The sequence below is a fragment of the Cucurbita pepo genome, chromosome 12 (genome assembly GCF_057944985.1).
Source record: "Cucurbita pepo subsp. pepo isolate OVF chromosome 12, ASM5794498v1, whole genome shotgun sequence".
Classification (NCBI taxonomy): Eukaryota; Viridiplantae; Streptophyta; class Magnoliopsida; order Cucurbitales; family Cucurbitaceae; genus Cucurbita; species Cucurbita pepo.
Window position 1 is genome coordinate 11,927,562 of NC_141809.1, and position 23,984 is coordinate 11,951,545.

A 23,984-nucleotide genomic window follows, 5' to 3' on the forward strand; every position below is an offset into this window, starting at 1 on the left:
TCTATATAAAATTATGATAATATTTATTATATAACACCCAACATATATTTAATTTTTACATATTTTTTCTCAGGTATTATAAATTAATAAAAATATATATTAACTTTTTAAATTTTTAAAAGTTTCAATAATATATTTAATTGAAGAAAATAAATATATAAATAAATAAGTTAAAATGAAAATGATTAATATTTTGTTAAAAAAAATACCTTTAAACTTTTAAAAAAATATTTAAAAACTAAAATTTAATTTTCATACGGTCAAATTTTAAAAAAATTATTAATACCCTTAATTTTTTTAATTTAAAATTCAAAATTACAAAAATACCCTTATCGCTAATATCTTCCCACTTTAGAAAAAAAATAAAAAGTTGAAGATCTATCAAGTTTAAAGAGATAGTTTCATTAATTATACTATTTTTAAAATTTTATAAGTATTTTTTAAATATGATATTAATATTAAATAATATTTTTTAAATTTTTTTCAGTAGAAAGATACTAATAAACCGAAATTTTAGAGTTATTTTTTAAATAAAACATTTCCATTAAAATAAATTTTAAAAAAATTTAAAAAATTCAGAGTAATTTAGAAATTAAGCACTGCCGGCCCGTTGTATCCAAATCCGGGGGAAAACACATTATTTAAAAGTGGTTTTCTCTCGATGACGTAATAATTCTAATAATTTATTTAATATTAATTAGGTTTTGCGATAAGCTTGAAAAAAAATAATATTATATTTTTTATTAATTCCCAACTTTTTTTTCCTTTATTTATTCTGAATATTTTGCCTTATTTTGTCGACACATAAGGAAAATAATATTTTAATTATGCAAATCTTCATATTTAATTTTAAATTATATAAAGAATAAAATAAAATTTAAGTGAAATTATTGGGAATTCGAATCCATGGAAGCATATATCAAAATAAATGAGCATTAATTTAATAAAATAATATTTTCTAAATTCCATCCTCCCCGGAATCCAAATTCCGGCGTTCACTTGGCCGGGAAGAAGGCCACGTACATTTTCCGGTGGGAATGGGTATTATTTTTATATTTAAAAAATCATTAATAATTTTTTAATTTAAAAAACTTAGAAAATACTTTGAAAATATATGAATCAATTAAATAATTTTAAACTTTAATATCAATAAAATAAATAGGAAATTATGTTTGGTTTTTTTTTTTTTTAATATTCTTGAGTAAATATTCAAATTTCTAGCTAAATTAAAGGAAAAAAAAAAACAATACTGGTAAGTTTAATTATAAAATAATTTAAAACTAAAAATTAAATTGTTATTAAATAAATCTTTTAATTTTGTCTTTTTTAGGCAATAAATTAATGGCAAGTTTAGTCATTAAATATTTAAATTTGTATTTAATAAGTGGTTAAAAAAAGTAATTGGCCCTAATTTTTTTTTTCAATTTTATAATTAATAGGTATTTAGATATTTAAATAAAAATTAAATTAATGGCCACAAAAATTTAAATTTAGATTTCCAATTAAAGGAGGTAATTATAATTTAACAAATTCTTTAAAATAATTAAGAAAATTTAGCAGTAAGTTGTCAAACCTAAATTCGTTGCCAAACAGACCCCAGCAGTTATTTTGATGTAAGGACATTTTCGTAATTTCACTATTTCCAGATTTTCTCATTTTATTTAAGCTTCGCTGTATTGTAATGCAAATAGAAAGCTCTCGCTGTTCCTTTCCATTTTTCCTCATCAATTCCCTCTTCGTCTTCGACACTTCTTCAAGTTTCGTTCTAATTTTAGTTCAATTCCAGGGCGTTTTGTTCCTCCTTTTTCATTTTTTCATTTCGTTTTGTATAAATCTGTATAGGTTTCTTTTACATCGTTTATGATTTTTTTTTTTTTTTTTCGTTCAGATTTTTGTTTCCTCTTCTTCTGTTGTTCGGTGCCGATTCCACTACTTTCGGAGGGAGAAAAGTTTCGAATCTCTTAGAAAGTTGATTGTTCTTCTATTATAGTGCTGTGTTTTTCGTTTACTGATTGGGTTTATTGAGTTTATTAGTGGGTCATTGAGGAAATTTGCAGTCTATTGGGTATTTCTTTCGTCTCAGCCGTATAAAATTGTTCGATTCTTGGTTTTTGTGATGAGTTTGGTACTAAATTAGTCGGATTAGCGAGGAAATTAGTTGGTTCGTGATCAGAAGAACTTAATCGTTACTGTGCGACTGCGATCTGAGTTGGAGAGAAAGTAGTTTGCTGTGCTCAAGAACATGGGAGTACCAACTATTGCTTTATACGCTGGTTCTCCGAGCAGATTTTGCTCTACACATCCTTGTCAGATCAATGTTCATTCGAGTTTCGATTTCGAAATTGGTTCTCGATCTTCATCGGCGTCGTCAACGGCAATGGCTTCTCAGAAGCCAGTGGCCGGTGGGTTATCGTGTCTTTTCTCCGCTTCTCCAGTTCGGCATGTATCGTCAACGACGAGTTTTTCCGGTTGCGGAGAGGAATTGGGATCGTTATGGCATGATAGAGGGGAGGAATTGAGTAGCTCATTTCGATATTCTTCGAGCAAGTATTTAGGGTCTCCATTGACAAGGGATTGTAGCCCGGTGTCGGTGTTCCAGGGTCCGGTTTCATGCTGTAGTAGCGGAGTTGGTTCATCGGCGAAAAGTCCTCCGATTTCAATTTCGAATTCGAGAGAAAAGAGTGGGGAAATGAATTTCCAGAGCTCAATTGGAATTGGATCGAATGGACTCTTCAATGGGTTCTTTAGGAATGCTTCAGGATCATATGTGGATGTTCACAGAAATGCTCTTGATGTGAGTTCATCGGCTGTGCTCATGGATGAGTTGACTTTCAGTTTGGAAGATGGGTTTGGGGAATGTACCTCCGAGCCATATGCAAGGGATTTGCTTCTTGGTGCACAAATTAGGCATAAGATCTTTCTTGATGAATTCGTGATCAAGGCATTTTATGAAGCTGAAAAGGCACATAGAGGACAAGTATGAGTTCATTCTCATGAATATCCCCCCTGTTTCGATCCGTGGCATTAGTGAAGATGATTAAACTCGTGTTCTTTCTTTGCAGATACGAGCCAGTGGAGATCCGTACTTACAACATTGTGTGGAAACAGCGATGCTGCTGGCTACGATCGGTGCAAATTCCATGGTGGTTGCTGCAGGACTTCTGCACGACGCGATCGATGATTCGTTCATGTGTTATGACTACATTTTAGGGACAGTTGGAGTTGGGGTTGCTGATTTAGTTGAAGAGGTGAGTAAAATTTTTCTCATGTAATTGATTAGGCACTGATGAATGTTGATTGGGTTTAGAGCCTATGAGCTCTGGATGTGTAACCACATGTGGAGTCTGTTATGTGAACTTAACTTTGATTAGAGCATGTGGTGAAGTCTCTGTCTATTGTGTACTATAATTGATCTTAGATGCTTTGTGTGAGATCTCACATCGGTCGGGGAGGAAAACGAAGCATTCTTTATAAGGGTGTGGAAACCTCCCCCTAAAACCGTGTTTTAAAAACCTTGAGAGAACCTAAAAGGGAAAGTCCAAAGAGGACAATATCTGCTAGCGGTGGACTTAGGCTGTTACAAATAGTATCAGGGTCAGACATCGAGCGGTGTGCCAGTGAGGAGGCTAAGCCCCGAATGGGGGTGGACACGAGGCGGTATGCCAACAAGGACGCTGGCTCCAAAGGGGATTAAGGGGTCCTACATCGATTGGAGAAGGGAACAAGTGCCAACGAGGATGTTGGGCTCCGAAGGGGGGTGGATTGCGAGATCCCACATTGGTTGGGGAGTTTGGGGGTGGATTAAAGGTCCCACATCCATTAGAGAAGGGAACGAGTGCCAGCGAGGATGCTGAGCCCCAAAGGGGGGTGGATTGTGAGATCCCACCTCGGTTGGGGAGGAGAACGAAACATTCTTTATAAAGGTGTGGAAATCTCTCCCTAGCAGACACGTTTTAAAAACCTTGAGGGGAAGCCCGAAAGGAAAAACCCAAAGAGGACAATATCTGCTAGCGCTAGGCTTGAACGGTTACACTTTGCTTGTTGGGTGCAGTCTTTTAATTTTCTAGTTTTGCTTTTCTCGTGCAGTTCTGTACTAAAGTCAATTTGCTTTACATTCATGACAGTACTTCAAACTCCTTGTCTGCTAAATCTCACCTTGTGATTGTTTAAGGTGTCTCAACTAAGTCATTTGAGCAAGCTTGCACGCGAGAACAATACAGCCAACAAAAGGGTCGAGGCAGACCGCTTGCACACCGTGTTCCTTGCCATGGCAGACACGAGGGCCGTTCTCGTTAAGTTGGCGGATCGTCTGCATAATATGACGACCCTAGATGCATTACCATTGACCAAACGACTAAGATTTGCCAAGGAAACTTTGGAAATATTTGTACCATTGGCTAATCGCTTAGGAATATTGAGTTGGAAGGAGCAATTGGAAAACTTTTGCTTTAAGCATCTCCATCCGGAAGAGCATAAAGAACTCTCTTCTAAATTTGTGGACTCATTTGATTCAGCAAGAGTAACTTCTGCTATTGAGAAACTAGATGAAGCTCTGAAGATCCATGGGATTTCTTACCATCTCTTATCTGGACGCAATAAGAGCTTATACAGCATATACTTAAAAATGTTGAGGTATGTTCTCTCACTCTCCATTTCAATTTTCACCTCTAGTCCTTTAGTCCTCATGTAACGCTCCAAGCACACCGCTAGCAGATATCGTTCTCTTTGGGCTTTCCCTTTCGAGCTTTCTTTCAAGGTTTTTAAAACGCGTTTGTTAGGGAGAGTTTTCCACACCCTTATAAGGAATGCTTTGTTCTCCTCCCTAAAAAAAAACTTGGTCACCGAAGGGTATCAAAACCAGACACCAGACGATGTGTCAGCGAGGAGGCTGAGCCTTGAAGGGGGGTGGACATGAGGTGGTGTGCTAGCAAAGACACTAGATCCCGAATGAGGGTAGATTGAGGAGTCCCACATTGATTGGAGAAGGGAACGAGTGCCAGCGAGGACGCTGGGCCCCAAAGGAGGTGGATTGTGAGATCCCACTTGGTTTGAGAGGAGAACAATTAAGGTGTGGAAACCTCAACCTAGCAAACACGTTTTAAAAACCTTGAGGGAAAGCTCAAAGATAACAATATCTGCTAACGGTGGACTTGAACACATATCTTAAATAGGTTCTAACTTGAAGTTAATGGGCTTTTTTTCTATTCCATGATCTGATATTTATGAATTCTGAAGTGAACTCTACATAGTCTCATTAAAAGTGTGTACTTTTCATTCTTATCCACAGAAAGAAGTTGACCATGAACGAAATCCATGACATTCACGGCTTACGTCTTATTGTAAAAAACGAAGAAGACTGCCTGAGAGCTTTAAGAATAGTTCACCAGTTATGGTCTGAAGTGCCTGGGCGATGCAAAGATTACATTAGTCGACCCAAGTTTAATGGGTATGTTGTGGCTCAAAATGACATCTTCTCCTGTATCCTTTATTTATTTGTTCTTTCCATTTCTTACTCGACTCGATGATTTGAAGGTATCGATCTCTACACACGGTTGTAGTGTTTGAAGACATGGTGCCCCTTGAAGTTCAAATTAGGACAGAAGAGATGCATTTGCAAGCGGAGTTTGGCATTGCCGCTCATTGGAGATATAAGGAGGGTGACAGTGAGTACTCTTCGTTCGTCGTTCAGATGGTCGAATGGGCTCGATGGGTTGTCACGTGGCAGTGTATGGCTATGAGTAAAGATGGATCTTCCGTTGGCAACGCTGATTCCATTAAGCCACACTGCAAATTCCCTTCTCATTCTGAAGGCTGTCCATATTCGTACAAAACCCAATGTGATTTTCAAGATGGACCTGTATTTGTCGTAATGATTGAGAATGACAAGGTTTGTTACTCGTTTTCATGTTATATTAGTTGAACATTATCGAGTTCGGTTAAGTGATGTCATTGAACAACAGTATTTTACTTACTGCAGATGTCAGTTCAGGAGTTCCCTGCAAATTCGACGATCACAGATTTAATGAAAAGAATTGGGCAAGGAAGCTCGAGATCGACCTCCCATGGCTTTCCCATGAAAGAAGACTTGAGACTAAGGGTTAACCACGAGCGAGTGAACGATCCAAAGTGCAAGCTGAAGATGGGTGATGTGGTTGAGCTAACTCCTGCCATACCCGATAAGTCGTTGATGGAGTGCAGGGAAGAAATCCAGCGAATGTACGACCGCGGGATCACGGTATCGAACCCCCGGTCTGTCCCCAGTTGCTCATACAACCGTTGGTTTTCTGGAGCTGACCATAACTTAGATTGTCTATGATAAACGTCTTGTGATTATCAAATAACTCTGTATATATAGTGCTCTTTGTACAGAACAACTCAATAGTAACTGAAATTCAACAAAGTTCATAATCAAAATTGAAGCATTCTTGTTTGGAGTTCATTCTTAAACACAGTATTATACAATAGATTGATAACATCCAACAATACCTCCCCCAACTTTGAGTGAATCTATATGAAATTTCAAACACCCTTTTAATAGGGGAAGTAGAGGAAAGCGAAACAAGAAGGAAAAACAGCTATGTTATTTTTGGACGTTTAGACAAAGGGAAAGATACTCTCTGTGGGGTATGTTGTTGAGGTACTTCTGTGCTGGGTTCTTGGGATGGAACTGCGTCGACACCTTCGTCCTCCTCTGTTTCCTCCATGGCTTCGACTTGTCGCTTCCTCGGGATTGCCAGTTGATAGTTGGGACTGAGCAATGTATCTTGATCGGGTGGGAGCGCGATACCAGGCCCGCCAATTGACCTTGGCAATGGAATTTTATTCCGGTTTCTAGCCAACTCTAGAAGAACCTAACAAAAAAGAAACACATGGTTAAACACTTTTCCTTCAATAGGAGAGAAGATAGCAAAAATCCGTGAATATGATCCAGTATCACTCCCATCTAAATGTGAGATCCTACCTCGGTTGGGGAGGAGAACGAAACATTCTTTATAAAGGTGTGGAAACTCCTCCCTAACAAACGCGTTTTAAAAACCTTGAGAGGAACCCGAAAGGAAAAGCTCAAAGAGGATAATATCTCCTAGTGGTAGGATTAGCCCGTTACACTAAATTTCTTTCTTCGAGACTACATTTTCTTTCCCATGCAGATACTTCAAGCTTCCAATGGGACTGTTAAGCAATCTTACCTCTCTTGGAGGAGGTTGAGAGAAGCTGAAATTAACTTTGGACTGGATGGCAAGCTTCACATCATCACAGTCGATAGCAGCCTTGCCTGCATGCTCCGAGTATACTTGCGCATCCGTCAATACGTCAACAACGTAACGATACCACAGCTCAAGAAACTGGTGTATAACTCGGGGTTCATAATCTTCAACTCCCATTGATTTCAGAAGTGTTTTCACAATCTTTGCATCTCTGGGCAGATCCTCGTCTCCCTCAGACATCTCCTTAACGCCCCTGTCACCTGCACAAGAGATTTAAATCATTCTTGCAATCTGCTAAACTGATATTCTATCAAACATAACCAGCTTGTTTTACATTGCACGTTTGATAATTATGAAGTAGAGCATTATTTGAAGAAGGCAATAACAATTATAAGTTCCTAGACTTTCATATGCTTCGTACTTATGTTTTGCTCTTTTCTCTAAACTTGTATAAGAATTGAATTTAAGCAAAAAAATCGTTTGATTGTTTAAGTAACAACGTGAACAAAATAAACAGTTCAGTGATCGAGTAGGATTTGATTTCCGGTATGAAAAATTCCAGCAACTTTCAGATACAGCATACTCTAGAGATGAATTCAATGTCTTTCGAAATTGATTTTGCAATCCATAGGCCAATCTTGAAGCTTGAAAATAAACAGAGAACGACAACAAATTGGCTTCTCAAACTTAAAATTTCACACTATTTCCACTTTTCCATCCTAATTCCTCCCAACTTCAAACATCCAAGTGACGCGAGATAACGAAATTTCTAAATTACATGCTACGATTTTGTTTCAAGAGTCAGCAATTCAAAATAGAAAACATCAAAATCAAAATAACAATCAAATAACGAACAAATTCGACCCGTAAAATCAAATGCCCTAAAATCGTCTGAGAAATCAACCAGAAACAATTGAATGAAAGTGGAAAAAAAGTAGGAACTCGATGGAGAAATCATGAACGGAAAGAAGATAAACAGCAACGTACCCAGTTGAGAAGGTCGAGCTTCGGGCGAGAAATTAGTGTTTTGGTTGTCATATCCACCTCCACCTCCACCTCCACCTCCACCTCCACCTCCACCTCCACTTCCACGACTCATCGTCTTGATTCCTCGCCCTAACAATTTTGTAATTTGAGTTTCACCCAAAGCTTCAAAGATCGGCTTCCAAGCCCAGACGTCGCTCTTCGTTCTCGTCTCGTCTCGTCTCCTCTCCCCCAAATTAAGCGCATGGAAGTCGTGGTGTCGGATCCGGTGCCCCGAATAATGGCACCCGATTTCCGATGGATTCAAGGCCCAAAATGGATCTAAGGCCTAGAATGTACGGAATAGTTTTTTATTAATATATATATATATATATATATATATATATTATTTTTTTTTTTAATTTCAATCTTAATTTTTTTTCACTTACGAGATAATTACATTTTATTTGGTTTTATTTCTATTATAATGTGCACATTTGTACATTTTAAGTTAGATTTAGTGGGTAAGATTTGTGTTATTTTTTAATTTATTTTCTAATTTTTTAAAATTAAAAACAAAAGTCGTTTTATTACATCTCGATCTCGATCTACTCTAACACTAACAAATAAAGAAATTTTATTTATTTCATCTCTCTCCGTTCTTGTGGTTGATATTTGATGAGTTATACGTTCTTTTAGCGAAAGAAATGAGAACTAATATTTTCCGCGCAGGTGTGTCCATACCCCCCTGAGTGGACGAGAAAGAAAGGAGATTTCTCGAAGCAACCGCCAGGGTCAGACCCAAGAGTCAACTTTCCCGCAATTTATTAGAGTTTTGGAGAGTTAGGAACCCAAAATTCATCCTTTTTAGAGCTTATCTCCATGCTTGTGTACAAGTTCGTCCTTTTCAAAGTTCAAACCACTAACCCTTTTCGAGCTTTGAAATATTAGAAACTCCAAGTTCTTTCTATCGAGAGTTTATCTGAGCGTTCGGACCAAACGAGTAACATTATGTTTAGAATATTAGTCTTTAAACATTTTTAAGGAGTAAAACTCACAAGCCCTCGATTGCCTTTTGAAGGGGAGTTGCTACTCCATCCCAAAAGCACTAAAAAGTTGTACATCCTATGCTTTTCATTACGAGATAAGAAGTTAAAAAATGGGAAGTGAGTTCGAGACTATGAACACAAGAACACGAATGTACAATCTATTGAACGAACTAAAAACAAAAGAACATGATTGTAAGAACTAAGAACACAAGAACACGATTGTACAATCTATAGAACGAACTAAGAACACAAAAACACGGTTGTAAGAACTAAGAACACAAGAACACGATTGTACAATCTATAGAACGAACTAAGAACATAAGAACACGATTGTACAATCTACCGAACGAACTAAGAACACAAGAACACGATTGTAAGAACTAAGAACACAAGAACACGATTGTACAATCTATAGAACGAACTAAGAACACAAGAACACGATTGTACAATCTATAGAACGAACTAAGAACACAAAAACACAGTTGTAAGAACTAAGAACACAAGAACACGATGGTAAGAACTAAGAACACAAGAACACGATTGTACAATCTAACAATCCCACCTCTTAAATGACAAGATAATGCCTTTGAAGACAAATGTGGGGAACAATTAGTAAGCATTCTTATCAAAGCCCACAGTTCAAAAATCAGCCCAGACCTGGGTACAGCTTACAGATGACACAAAACTAAGAACTGTGTTATTCATAGTCAAATGATTCCTCAACTGTTTCAATGAACCCTTCCAAGACAGGGCAGGCTGCTACTTTATTTTATGCAGAAGAAGCTCAAACTTCTTGGTTTGCAGATATTATTATTACAGAGAATCTGAGAAACATGGATCTCATTTGAACTACTAAACACCCGAGCCTCAAATTTCAAGCATTTTTCAGTTCACTAGTAAAACTCACCAGGTTTGTCTTTGCTTTGAATGAGAGGGACACCATCTTCTCTCCAAACGATCCGATCGTCGCATAACGCTGCAACTACCTCGACATAAAGACGATGCTCCTCCTTAAGAACTCTAGCTGCCAGATCCTCTGCTGCATCATTTGCAAGCACAGGAACCACTCTTTGAGCAAGAATCTTTCCAGTGTCAAAGTGCTCATCGACTAAATGAATCGTCGGACCGGAAAATCGAGCTCCGGAGGCAATCACTGCCTTGTGCACCTTCATTCCATAATACCCTTTGCCTCCAAAAGCAGGAAGAAGGGATGGGTGTATGTTTATTATAGATTTGGAATAGGCTTGGATCAATTCCAGGGGTATAAGTTTTAAGTATCCAGCAAGAAGAATGAAATCTATCTCAAAACTTCTAAGGGTAGCTACAAGATCAGAAGCAGATAAGCCATGGGGTTCATCTTTTGTTTTGGGAAACAAAATTACTGGAATGTTCTTACTTCTTGCATATTCTGCACCACCACAACCACTTTTGTTAGTAACCACAACACCAATTTCTCCATGAATTGATCCTTCTACAGACGCCTCGTGTATTGACCGAAAGTTGGAGCCTCCACCGGAGACAAAAACAGCAAGTTTCTTCTTCCTAATCACAGTTTTTGAAACATCCCCTTCGAGACTGGCACTCGCAACGATTTCACAGTTCTTTCTACATGCAATAGTCTCCTTGAACCAAACACTACTCGAAGTGGAATGATTGGTTCGGACAAAGGACGAACGAGAAGAATAGGAAGGACACTTCAAAAGGATCGGATGTTTAGGAGATCGAACCAACGGAATGGACAGATTTGGGCAAAACCGAGAGAGAGAACATTGAGCTTCCATTTTAACTAAACCAACACCAAAATCGATTGTTTTTGAAGTATGAACAATCGAAGCAATGTTCACGATTACGCAAAACCGGTGTCCGATTCCATCGGTTTGAGCTTACAGACGTTCATCCATTGTAATAATCGAAACTTGTAAGATGAATAAGGAAGATAGAGAGAATACCTAAGAACAAAAATGGGTGAGAAGATGGGCGAAGAAGAGATGCGGCGGAGGACGGAGCCAGCAGTAAGCGCCGTGGAGGAGGAGGAGGCGGCGGCAAGGCGGGATAGAGCTACTGAACTGCTATAAAAGAAGGGAATCAGGCGTGAAAATGGATGGCAAATAAGCCGGCTATAATTTAAAATTCTTTTTTTTCTTTTCCTAATTTTTTAAATAAACGCTGTTGGGCTGGGCCGTTGGAATACTGGGCTTAGCCCAATATATATATATATATATATATTTATTTATTTATTTATTTATTAATTTAGCAAAAAAAAACACGAAAATTTAAAAAAAAAATATATATATATATATATATATATATATATATATTTTTTTTTTTTTTTTTAATATTTAAAACGCAACAATAATTAATTCCAGGAAATTTCTAGTAGAACTCTCCGAAACATCATTGATTCCGTTCCTAATTGTTTTTATAATTCGAGAGCAAACGGATGAACTATCTGAAGAAAGTTCGACATTATTTGATTTTTGTGCGTCGGAATTTGATTTGATATATAAAATTGGTTGATGAACAATTCGCCCTCTACGCTACCAGTTTCCCAATTCTACAGTTTTCTTCCGCGTTGGGGCCTGCGTTGTCATTCGACATTCGCGTTGAAACCACCGCCATAACTGCCGCCGCGGCGTTTCTGCTCTTGCTCGTCGGTTGTACCGGTCGCTGTCTCCACCGCATTTAAGGAGGTAATTGTTTTCACCGCCGCAGAGTCACGGAATTCACTCATGTCCTCATCGGAGCAAGCCCTCGTCTCTCTACTCTCTCAGTTTGCTTTATCGTTTGATGGAGCCGTTTTGGGCGCAGCCCTAGCTTATGCTGCTGTTCGTACCGTCCTCAAACTCACTGCTTCTTGCTCCGCTCTCGATGAGCTCCGTAAAGCTCCTTATGTTAGTGTTTCTGATCTTCGCCATATCATTTCCGATGGAGATTCGGGACAATCCGAGTCCGATCATAAGCTTGTTGTAGTTCGTGGCACCGTGGAGGCCAGGTCGTCTGTGGAAGGTAATTGGAAGAGCGTACAGCCTAATGTATTGATTTCTCAAGAGTCCGGAGATAGAGCGGTGATTATTCAGCGTACTCAAATGGTAACTCCTTCCATATTTCTGTTAGACTCTGCGCTACTGTTCTAAGATTTTGTTTCTTTTGGGCTGCCGTTCTTCTCGCGGAGGATCAGTGAAAACTGAGCCATGCAGTTTAGAAAATTGCACGATTAAAATTGATATTCCTCCGCTTGTTAGTAGTTATACTTGCAGATTGTTGTGACAGTATTCGAGTAATTTGATAGCTCCACCAAAATTGCCAATAAAGTCTAACCAATTAATTGACTAACTTGTGTATCTTTTAGGATTTTTCACATTACAAGGTATCTAATCTAGGTTCTCGGTTCAAGAGATGGTTATGATATGATTCTATTCTGGACGAACAATGAAAGAGACGGATAACCGAGTGAAATGGCTGTTCGATTATGTACATAGGTCTTCTGGCGTTGCGTTGTGTGTGTAAACATACGATATGGGGATTAAGTATTTGGGAAATCCTGAACTCCTTAACCAACTTAACTTCATTATGAATTTAATCTTGGGGAAAACAAATTTCTCTTTACCAGTATTAACTATTGAACCTCATTTGTTCTGCAGGTGTTTGTTTTTGTTTCCCTAAGGTTATTCAGTGTGATGGATATGTGTAGATAATATCCAGTTCTATGAACTAAAGCTTTCTTCTTTGTAATATGTGATTGTGTAGTGCATATTCAACGAATGGAAAGGCTTCTTTGGATGGACTTCTGATTTACGTGCAATTTTTGGAAGAACCTTTAGAAAGCAAGAGTCGACATCATTTAGAACGGTAAAGCCTAGTCCTATATCTGTTATTGCTATGATTGATTCGCTCTTTTCATTACACTTGCCAACAAAAGATCTTTGTATTAAATACCTCTTCAGTCTGAATGATATGGAACTTTGTGATTCTTTCTGTGAATAAAGAATAAATTGAAGTTTCGGGGCCATAAAGTTATGTTCTTTCCTGTGGTTCTCTATTGGGTCTTCTTTTTTTCTCTCATGGCATTTGGAAGTAGGTTTGTAATGCTGCCTCTTGAAAAATGGTTCCAAACAGAGTAGGCTCAAAGACATACCCCATGGTGGAATTTATTGTAGCTAACTTATTGTCTATGAAAACTAAATCTACATGATATGAGATTGATGTGTGGCCGTTTTAATTTGTAAAGTCTTATGTGATGCTGAAATTTGAGAAATTTTTAACAGGTTCCTTTTGTCCTTGTTGATGAGGGCCATTCACCATATTCTGATTTTGTTGTCGTTAACATGGATGGGTCAAGACATCCTTTGCCTCTTACAACTGTGTATCATCAACTACAGCCCGTTTCGGCTACTCCTTATACCTTCCTTCAAGCACTTTTTGGTCATGAGTACCCTGTGAGTTCGGCAATCTTTGTTGAAGTTGAACACCTCTTTTTAATGGATTTTAGCAAAAAGTTATTTATCATGTTCTACTTTTGAAGGTTGGGGTGCTTGATGAGGAGAAAATACTTCCATTAGGAAAAAATATCAGTGCTGTTGGCATATGCAGTTTTAAAAATGGAGTTCCTTTGATAAAGTCATGCAAGGATTTTCCCCATTTTTTGTAAGTTTATCCATTTCAAAGTAGATCATAGATGCATATCATTTATTATTTCCCTCGACTCGTGGACATAAAATTGATAACAAATGTGTTCTGCCTGCCAGTGGTGAACCCCATTGATTTGGGTTTGGGGCTCTGGATGGGATTTTTACTAGGTTTTAGGATCGAGCCTCCGAGTAGAAAGCTTTTGTTGTCTGTTGGAGCGTGTATTTGCCGTATGGATCTCAATGCTATCTCTTTCTCCTCTCCACACACACACGCACACGCACACGAACAGATGTGTATATATATAAATACATATAGGTTCTCTCATTTCCAGTTGAAGTGTGGAGATTTTTGTTTATGCCTAAACTAGTCAACACGTATTGTCTCGTCAGTGATGCTAGCTAATTGCTAGTCCCTCCTCTCCCACACACACCCCCAAAGTTTAATAAATAAAACACTGAAAAATTAAAATAAAAATATGATTCAATTGATTTTGCTTTATGTAATAAACTGAAGCCGTGCTTTGATGTGTGACATGTAGTGTTATTTCATCTTTGTTGAATACTGGGAATAGCATCTAATTGGTGACAAACATTATTCCTGTTTGTCCTTCGAGATAATATTCATTGGAATAATGAAAATTATGATGATGTACTCTTCTTTGCAGATGTGAAATGACTAAGGATCAGATGATTTTAGATCTAGTCTTCAAAACAAAATTTCTGTTCTGGAGTAGTGTTGTACTTGGTTCGCTGTCGGTTGGCGTTCTTGGTTATTCTGTTGTGAGGTATTTTTTACTTTCTTAATTTCTTCTTTTATTTTATTTTGCGAGATATCTTGGTGTTGAGGATTCTCTTCAGAAACTGTGCTCGATATCTTGGTTTGATATTTTCTTTTGCGAGATATTTTGCGAGATTTTACGAGATATCTTAACATCAACATCCATTCTCTTCTTCAGAAACTGGAATAGATGGAAACAATGGAGGCAACAGAGACGGTTACAGGATTCAGGGAATGATTCCACCATGTCACAACTGGATTCACACGACATTCCGATTTATGGTGATTTTGGAACTGCATCAGACAACGAGGAAGCAGCCGATCCAGAGGACGAGGTATCATCAAACGTTCCAGATGGACAGTTGTGCGTGATCTGTCTCATGAGAAGAAAGCGATCTGCTTTCATTCCGTGTGGTCATTTTGTTTGCTGCGAACGTTGTGCCATGTCAGTTGAACGCGATTCAGCTCCCAAATGCCCCGTCTGCCGCCAGCAGATCCGTAGTTCTGTGCGGATTTACGATTCATGAGGAGAAACGAACGATCTGTTCAGGTTCTAACCACGACACATCTACATATACACATCTCATTCATCTGGATAGCCCTTTTTTGCTGATACTGTTTGAGATTTCATGTCTGTGCCAGTCATTCCCGTAGGCAGCAGATCTGGAGTTTGTCTTTCCATATCTATTGTAACAATTTATCCACGTAGTCGGTATTTTGATCACAGAGTTCGTAAGAGTTTCTAAAGCCAGATTTGAAGTGATATCTCTTGTAAATACCAGATAGTATACTCTTTTACATTGTAACTTGGTGATATATGAGATGAAAAGAAACTTCAATATTGGCTTTGTTATCATTGTTCTCTCCTCTCCTCTTTTATGATTTGTTGTTTTAAAACTTAACCAGAAGTTGTTTGATTGGATGATTAAGACAAAGAGATTAGAGTTTTGAATTGTGAGATCCCACGTCGGTTGGGGAGGAGAACGAAGCATTCTTTATAAGGGTCTAGAAACCTCTCCCTAGCATACGCGTTTTAAAAACATTGGGGAGGAGAATGAAACATTCCTTGTAAGGGTGTGGAAATCGGGGAGGAGAATGAAACATTCCTTGTAAGGGTGTGGAAACCTCTCCGTGTGGAAACCTCTCCCTGGAGAATGAAACATTCCTTGTAAGGGTGTGGAAACCTCTCCCTGGAGAATGAAACATTCCTTGTAAGGGTGTGGAAACCTCTCCCTGGAGAATGAAACATTCCTTGTAAGGGTGTGGAAACCTCTCCCAACATTCCTTGTAAGGGTGTGGAAACCTCTCCCTAGAGAATGAAACATTCCTTGTAAGGGTGTGGAAACCTCTCCCTAGAGAATGAAACATTCCTTGTAAGGGTGTGGAAACCTCTCCCTGGAGAATGAAACATTCCTTGTAAGGGTGTGGAAACCTCTCCCTGGAGAATGAAACATTCCTTATAAGGGTGTGGAAACCTCTCCCTAGCATACGCGTTTTAAAAATCTGGAAAGAAAGTTGCAAGGAAAAGTCTAAAGATGACAATATTTCCTAGAGGTGGGCTTGCAAATCTTTCCACCTCATATGATGAACTGAAAAAACCGTGCTCTCAATCGACTTAGTGGCTTCCTTTCTCCAAAGTAAAAAACTTTGATGCATCCAAAAGAAAGGAAGGCTGAAATCAAGAAAGAAAATGGTGTTGCAGAAGGACTCGAATTCAAACACAAACCCATTGGCTTTATTTTTTGCCAGATAGGTTTGTTTTGAAGTTTGAAGCAATTGACAGTAATGTGCACTGAAAATTATTGAGGATAAAAGCTATGAAACCCTTGAAAACCGTTTAAACGGCCATTGGATTTCATCCCCAACTTCCAAAACGAACCAACGAAACTGGTTGCCCTCGTTTCTTTGGATAATAAGATCAAAAAGATTTCTCGATCCCAAGGGTGGATCCATAATAGACATATCTACATTCTTATGTGTCAACTAACATAAAAAATGCTGGTTTCATTGGGTAGAATATCTAATGTTTTTTCACCTGGAGAACTAATTGGAATGTCGCGAGCGTAACAAACAGGGTGCTTTAGAAGAAGCAATCTGTATTGAGAATAACAAAATCATCTCTAAATACTCATTTTTGCATATTCGAACCAAGGTCGAAAGAAACTAGCTTCTTTCTGCAATTCCCATTTCATTTCAAATGAAGAGTGCAGCACCTAATAACTCAAGGATATGTGATAGAAGTGGAGTGAACTAAATGCACATGGGAAGTAAAAAATCTGCAACTTTTAGAAGGCCAAGGACCAAGATGAAGAGGTTCCATCAAGGCTTTCTGTATCACAACCGCACCATGAATGGCTTACGGCTTTGTGGCATAGAACAAATCCCTGCCATGAAGTTCAAGTCATCTGAATAATTCACCATTGAAGAAATTTTGTGTACCTTACAAGTTGGCCCTTTTCCTCATCTGGAAATTGAACTGTTAACATCTGTAATACTTGAAATCAAAACAGTTAAAAGGGAATCAAAACATTTGTAATCATATCTTCTATTCCATTTGTAATAGTTTTGCTATGATCCTCAACAAACTTCAGACGGTTTGAGATTGTGAAGAGAATCAATATAAAATTTAAAATGTCCTCCATGGTAGACACAACAATAACTTAAGGCCTATACTAATATGACTGCCAAATATTTTGTACAGTTAACATTACGCCCATGTTCCAGATTATGCATCTTCATATTATACAGCCTAAAAGAATTGATTTCATAAGTTGTATCACTAAGAACCATCACACACTACTCCACTCCACACAGAAGTTCAGTTCAGGCCCCTCTTAAATGGCTGGCATCCTCTAAATCTCATTTTATTTTTGTATCCCTGAACTGATACCAGGGTTGTTCACCAAGTAGTCGAGATTTACAAGCATTAGTTTTTCAAACATAGTTGAGACATTAAAACCTCGTCATTTGCTGCAGCAGCTGTGAACCGGCTGTCTGTGACAATAGTTGTTCTGAACTTGGTGAAGGCCTTGTTAGAGTGTTGGTACCGATGGACATTCCAACCCCTTGTCGGACCATCTCTTTAGGGGTGTTCATGTTTGTTTCGACACGGGAAGCTTCCTTCAATATGCGTATCTGATGAAATCCCCAGAAGAGAACATTTGAGACAAATGATAAAAGGAATGGATCAAACACTTAGAACAGATGAGTCCAACTTACCATGTCCAGACGTTTCTTGTGGACGTCACTTGATGATAACTACAATATTAAAACTCAATAGGGTTAAACAAAAACGAATTTTAGAAAGTTAAAGGCCTCGTTTGATAATGATTTCATTTTTAATTCTGTTTTTGAAATTTATGCTTGTTTCCTCCAAAATTCTCTGTTGTGGTTTTCACATTTCTTAAACAAACATTCAAGTTTTTAGTTAAATTCCATAAACAAAAATAAGTTTTTAAAAAGTACTTTTTTATGTTTTCACAATTTTACTGTTTTTGAAAATATTGGTAGAGAGCGGATAACAAACAAAAGAAATTTATAAGTGAAAGTAGTATTTATAAGCTTAATTTTCAAAAATCAAATCATCATCAAATGAGGCCTAATATTAATAAAATGCAATGCTTATTTTGAGAGCTTATGATAATTTTCTTACACTTTTGTTCTGGTTCTTCCGCTCGTCACTTGAATATCCAGGAATGTTCAACTGCCAATTCTTCTCTGGACATCATCCAGAATTTATGGTTAGTATAGATTTGTCTAATACTATAAGATCAATACCATTACTACCAAACATGATGAATCAAGAAACTTGTAACCTAGTGCCCTTTAGGTTGAATTATCACAAATGATGAAAACTTGAACTGTTCATAACAATTAAATTAACGGAGCCTCATTTCCTCCCCTCCCCACTCTCTTTAGGGAGGCATATGCTGCTGATGCATGCCAGTTAATAAATCAAGTAGAGAAAAGACAAGGTAGTACACACCTAAGTGTAGCAAGAGATCTTTGGATTCTAAAGTTGAGGACTTTCGGTGTTTAGCCAAATTGCATGAAAAGGTAGTAACCTGTATAGCAACAAAAAAAAAAAAAAAAAAGGGAAAAAAACTTAGTTTTCACATAATAGGCCATCGAATCATACTGAAATGATCATAGCTGATGAACGAGCAATGAAATTAACATGAATTATTAGGTACTTCTATAAAAAATAATATTGCAATAGAAGAAACATAATAATTAATCCACACTACTCTGAAAATCGTCCCCACCAAAAGGTCCCTGACGCCAGTTAACTTGATTTGTTTGTAACATGAACATGTTATGGCATGGGGCAATGAGAAAATAGCTTTCAATAAGAACATGTAGATTTTAAAAGGACCTAAAAGTGTCCACATCAGCGTCTTAGTGGCGAAGTATTTAATTTTCTAATGTTCTTGTGAGAGCTGTGGTTCACAGGTTTTTGTTGGCGAGAAAGAAGGGAGAATAATAAGAACAAGGGAGTGTAGTAGTATACTTCTACTAAACTGATAAATGACAGAGGAATAGACCGATCAGTCCAAAAGAAGGTATACACCACTCTATGCACCCATGGCCGATCACACTATTGAAAAGAAAAAAATCCCTGAAATAGGGCCCTAAAAAGTTAATCAGGAGAAGAGGCATAGCAATTTATCATCATTACAAAACATCACAAGCCACGGCTTATAAAAATATAATCAACATGATTGAGGAGGAGCTCTTGTTCTTGACTTTTGGGGCTGTTATGGGTCGTAACAGAGGGTTTTGTTCTATGATTGAAGAGGTGTTCTTGAACCCTCCTTTTGGGACAAAGGAAGAGTTATGTAGCAGTCTCTTTTTTTGCCTTATTGTGGAGCATTTGGCTTGAGAGGAACTTTAGAGGGTTTGAGACATCTGATGAGGAACTTTGGGGGTCGATTTTAGGTTTAACTTGTGGCCATCTGTTAATAAGACCTTTTGTATTGTGTCATAAAAAAAAGTTTGCTGCATAATGTCATAGAGTCTTCTGGTGATTAATAATGTGTCATAGAATAGCATACTATTTTACGAAATACTCCAACATTATCCTCTACGACAGTATGCAGTAATTTTTTTTCTTTCAAATGACTTCCTATTGTAAATGTTTTGATATAATCGAACATAGTGCTTCAATAGTGAATGACTAACTTTTGATGTGTATTGATATTGACTGCAACTAATGGCACATACGCACTTATTAGAGTAAGTGTAAGAAATTGGGTGGAAAGGTGTAAAGAATTATAGGGAAATGGTAACAGTACTAGGAGGTCTCACCGAGTCAATAAAATCATCGGCAATCTCCAAGAGAAGATCTTCAACTTCAGGTTCCAGCTTTCCATGCGGATCTACCTGCAGACATTTAAATTTCAACTAAAGCCAGAACAAAATAAGAAACACAGAAGTGCGTTACAAAGGTAGAGTAGATAAGATACGTGGGAAGTTAAGGCAAAACCTGTGAAACCAGATCTTGTATCTTTCTCTTTCCAAGGACTTGAGTGGCAGCTTCTGTCCCTTGGCTTGAACTTCCCCCAGGTGTACTAGTGCCAGACGCTGTAGCATCTGGATGTGATCCAGTCAAACTGAGAGATTTCTGGCCCACAAGTCCAGCTATCCTAGGAGAATGCTGCTGATGTTGATGCTGATGCAATACTGGTTGCAGAGAATTCTGAGGTGATGGTTGTTGAAGTAGCTGCTGTTGTTGATGAAGGGTCTGCTGTTGTAGCTGCTGTTGTTGTAGCTGCTGTTGTTGTGGTTGCTGTTGTTGTGCCTGTGGTTGCTGCTGTTGCTGTTGATGTCCCATGGACGGCTGTTGCTGTACAAGCTGAGGAAATTGTTGAGAGTTCAAGGACATGGGGTTTTGATGCAATTGATTAGATGAAGCCAATTGCTGCTGTAGCAGGACTTGTTGCCTCTGTTGAAGACGATATGAGGGTGAGCCAGGGGTAGACATTGATGGAATTTGCTTCAACCACTGTTGCTGTTGCAAAGAGTTCTGGATCATGTTTGACTGCCCATTCTGAGCCAAATTAGTCAATTGTTGATTCATAAATGCTAGATTTGACATTCTCGGTAAGTTCTGAACCTGCAGTTTATAAAAATTGTCTTGGTGTCACAATCATGCACGCAATTTTACAGTTACAAGTTTCAACACACAAAACAAAATATCAAGATTGTATAGTAAGATCAGCAAAACAAATTGCCATAAAACTATCCATTAAAGTAATAAGGTGATACTGCAGTTGCTGATATACAGATTAAGTTAGAGAATATAACGGACAAATCAGTAATTATGAAGATAATAAGAGTTATACCATCTACCAAAATGAAAAAAGAGTGTCAATGGGCACCAATTGAAATTAGAGACATGTACTAATAAACATATTAGCATACCCTATGGCCATTTTTTGTAGTGCAATGAATTTCTAGCTTGTAATGAATGAATGTTTAGCATACAAAATAAGTTGTGTCACATAAAAGCCGGAGTGCCACACTTCTATTATAGTCAATAAACTAACATCCTTGATTAATTGCATAAATAATACCCAAGCAATCACCAAAGTAACCAAACAAAGCATTAATCTGCCACGGCTCGAATTTGGCCTATCAGCCCATATAGAATCTAACAATACGTATAAGAATTAAAAGCGCAAACCCATTATTGTAATAAAGAACATGGGCACGGGAGCAAAGATGTGCTGTCATGAAACCTGTGGAGACGTGAGTGAGCTTTGTTGTGATAATTGCTGCCTTATTTGGCCTTGGTTTATTCTCTGTTGGGCATATGACGACGCAAGGCCATTGGCTCTTAACTGCGAGGTCAAATTCATTGAACCCATCATCCCCATTGCTTGGATTCCTTGTAAAGCTTGCCCGTGAGAGTTACCCGACTGAAATTGCGCCCCCTGGACTAAACCAGCTTTCTGCTTCGACTATACAAAATGTTTGGTTTCAGTGAAAATCAGAAGCAAAATATAAGCAAAATATATTTAACTTGATTTCTAACGTCAATAAAGTAAGAATTTAGAATTGTAATTGAACAATAAAAGGCAACTACAGACGCTGACCCATCACCAAAATGCCAACGCCATGCCTAGAAAGCTCTTCAAATAACAATGTCAAAGTAGCATCAATACCAATTTAAGACCAACGAGTACCAAGATTTCAGTGCATACCGAAGCAAGTAATTGTGACTGCAAGTTATACTGAGCAGCAGCAGCCGCCCCAGACAACATGGGCAAATGGCTACCCTGACCAATTAATGCAGACCGCGACAGATTCCCAGTTCCTATTTGCTGTTGTTGGTTAGGCTGTTGCTGCTGCTGGTTTGTAGAAGACGCACCAAAATTCATCTGACTGTAAAGCGCCGATTGCTGTCTCATCATCCCAAACTGCTGCTGTTGCTGCTGCTGCGGTTGCATTTGGTTCAACCGAGACATTGAAGGTGACCGCTGTAAAGCCTGCTGGATTTGGAAATTCGTCATCGCACTCGCATTCTGAGGTTGTTGCACCAATTGCTGCGAATGTTGCTGTTGCTGTTGCTGCTGCTGCTGCTGCTGTAGAGGCTTCTGCTGGTAGTCCAATCCAACCGCAGGGCTAAGCTGTTGCTGTTGCTGTTGATTTTGCGGGAGAGAGATGTGCGAAAGAGGAGGAGGAGAAGAGATTTGAGACAGCGGATGTAAGTGGTCAATCGAAGGTGATTGAACAAGCGCAGAAGGCGATGGAATGGGAGGATTTACAGAGGAATTTGACGGATTCGATGAATTTTGTGGAACAGCGGTGGTTGAAGGTTGAACTTGCGTTTGATGCTGCGGCGGCGGTGGCGAAGGGTCCATCGGGTTCGTTTGAACTGCTCTAGGAGACGAAGTACTATCCGCCATTGAAATTCAAAGATAAGCAAAGATCAAGAAACTAAATCATGGCCGAAATTGCATCAGAATTTGCAGAGAAACAAGTGAATGCGAAGGGAAGAAGAAAAGAGGGAGGGGGAAGAGAGAGCGGAGGAAGAACGATCAGTAGGATTTGTACACGTCATCTGATGGACCGCTTTACGGTGGGTCATTTTGTGCAAATGGGTTCAGTATATACACGTGGCTTGCTACTGTACGTACGATCGGAGCGTACGATTGATTCCTGTGAGTACTCCCGTATCTGATCATTGAATTAATTAATTTTCTAATTAACCTCGGATTCGAGTTTTTTCTTTCGCCATAACTTCTAAATAATTATGATAATGACAACATTTCTTTTAGGGAGATGATTAATTTATCGTTAAATATCACTTTTAATCTTTATTAAATTATTTAATTCAACTGTAATTGATATACGAGGCACGAACATCTTTCTTCTTCAAGCATCGGGTCGCATATCCTTCTCTTTCCTCTCGAGCAACACGACAATTACTCCGACAAAACGACACAAAATAGGTTTGCAAATGCAATTGTAATGTGAGTCTTTTTTGCCGAATATCTATAGTTTTACGATGATAGGACTTGCAAAAAGAGAGTCATACAACGACTCTGACGTTTTCTCCAACATTTTTCAGATGGATTTTTAATCACTTCATGCTCGTGTCTCCAACAAGTATGCGACAATACTAATGGACGATTTATAACGGTTTTATTCTCAAATTACGAGGAAATCTCATATATTATATGAGATGGATTTAACAAGCAACTTCGCCCCGACCCATACCTATAAAATTCGAACCTCCATCATTGACGTGTTTAAACGACCACCAACGATGTTTTTTCCTCCCTTTAGCTCGTCTGTTACATATTGATGTGTTTTGAATATATCTTACTACTCATATGACTCTAGATGATGTTATCCCATAGCTTGTAGAGTTATGATTATTGAGTTCGAACCTATTGAAGAACGAACTAACAAGTAAATAATTTTTTTTATTACAAATTAGTAGGTAATGATTCATTTAAATTTCTTTTGAATTTAATTTATGTGTTTTTAGTGTGTATTGTAACCTTTAAAATGTTTTAGTTTTTTAGCTTCTAGATCGAACAAGTTAAGAACAATATTTGAATAAATATTAGTTGGTAACCTCGTAGTTATAATTTGAATTCATTAACAACATTTAAAATGAGGTTTGGATTTAGTTCGGTTAAAAAGTACTTAATTTTAAAATTTTATTTCGCTCAACGAACAACTTATCTTATCCCAAATTGCTTAATGTCCTGCGTGGTCAATGTCAATGTCCACATCACCCCCAAAATACTACGAGATGGATTCAATTAATCTCTATATATATTTTATTCTATTTTATATACATATATTTTTAATTGGGATCTAAAAATTTTTAATTTTTTTAAGACAA

The 23,984-nt window shown here is 37.9% G+C and overlaps 4 protein-coding genes, 1 long non-coding RNA gene and 1 pseudogene across 7 annotated transcripts; 3 read left to right on the forward strand and 3 right to left on the reverse strand.

Moving 5' to 3' along the window:
- The first annotated feature begins 1,695 nt into the window (after positions 1-1,695).
- On the forward strand, positions 1,696-6,439 carry LOC111806749 (putative GTP diphosphokinase RSH2, chloroplastic; annotated as a pseudogene). The gene is made up of 6 exons (XR_015423217.1): positions 1,696-2,977; positions 3,063-3,248; positions 4,172-4,632; positions 5,288-5,446; positions 5,533-5,887; positions 5,978-6,439. The product of XR_015423217.1 is annotated as a putative GTP diphosphokinase RSH2, chloroplastic (transcript).
- Positions 6,383-8,426, reverse strand: TAFII21 (TATA binding protein associated factor 21kDa subunit). 2 transcript variants are annotated; one of them, XM_087129241.1, is made up of 4 exons: positions 8,298-8,426; positions 8,193-8,267; positions 7,188-7,465; positions 6,383-6,851 (listed from the first exon to the last, which is right to left on the reverse strand). In XM_087129241.1, the coding sequence occupies exons 1-4, from the start codon at positions 8,302-8,304 to the stop codon at positions 6,576-6,578; spliced, it is 636 nt and encodes a 211-aa protein (XP_086985367.1). In that variant the 5' UTR covers positions 8,305-8,426; the 3' UTR covers positions 6,383-6,575. The 2 variants fall into 2 exon arrangements, with proteins under 2 accessions (XP_086985367.1, XP_023547956.2); XM_023692188.2 differs by having other exon boundaries at positions 8,193-8,425.
- Positions 8,427-9,892: 1,466 nt separating this feature from the next.
- Positions 9,893-11,320, reverse strand: LOC111806751 (Formyl transferase). The gene has a single exon (XM_023692189.2). The coding sequence runs from the start codon at positions 10,996-10,998 to the stop codon at positions 10,111-10,113; it is 888 nt and encodes a 295-aa protein (XP_023547957.2). The 5' UTR covers positions 10,999-11,320; the 3' UTR covers positions 9,893-10,110.
- Positions 11,321-11,605: 285 nt separating this feature from the next.
- Positions 11,606-15,476, forward strand: LOC111807651 (E3 Ubiquitin ligase family protein). The gene is made up of 6 exons (XM_023693457.2): positions 11,606-12,306; positions 12,965-13,066; positions 13,483-13,653; positions 13,740-13,861; positions 14,511-14,630; positions 14,802-15,476. The coding sequence occupies exons 1-6, from the start codon at positions 11,947-11,949 to the stop codon at positions 15,148-15,150; spliced, it is 1,224 nt and encodes a 407-aa protein (XP_023549225.2). The 5' UTR covers positions 11,606-11,946; the 3' UTR covers positions 15,151-15,476.
- Positions 15,477-17,141: 1,665 nt separating this feature from the next.
- On the reverse strand, positions 17,142-22,677 carry LOC111807395 (transcription initiation factor TFIID subunit 12b). The gene is made up of 8 exons (XM_023693106.2): positions 21,829-22,677; positions 21,364-21,585; positions 20,109-20,738; positions 19,931-20,005; positions 18,609-18,687; positions 18,276-18,340; positions 17,843-17,881; positions 17,142-17,758 (listed from the first exon to the last, which is right to left on the reverse strand). Exons 1-8 carry the CDS (start codon positions 22,531-22,533, stop codon positions 17,576-17,578), a joined length of 1,998 nt encoding a protein of 665 aa, XP_023548874.2. The 5' UTR covers positions 22,534-22,677; the 3' UTR covers positions 17,142-17,575.
- LOC147790009 (uncharacterized) lies at positions 22,651-23,526 on the forward strand. The gene is made up of 3 exons (XR_015423195.1): positions 22,651-22,788; positions 22,984-23,079; positions 23,199-23,526. It is a non-coding gene; the product is annotated as an uncharacterized LOC147790009 (long non-coding RNA).
- The last annotated feature ends 458 nt before the right edge of the window (positions 23,527-23,984 follow it).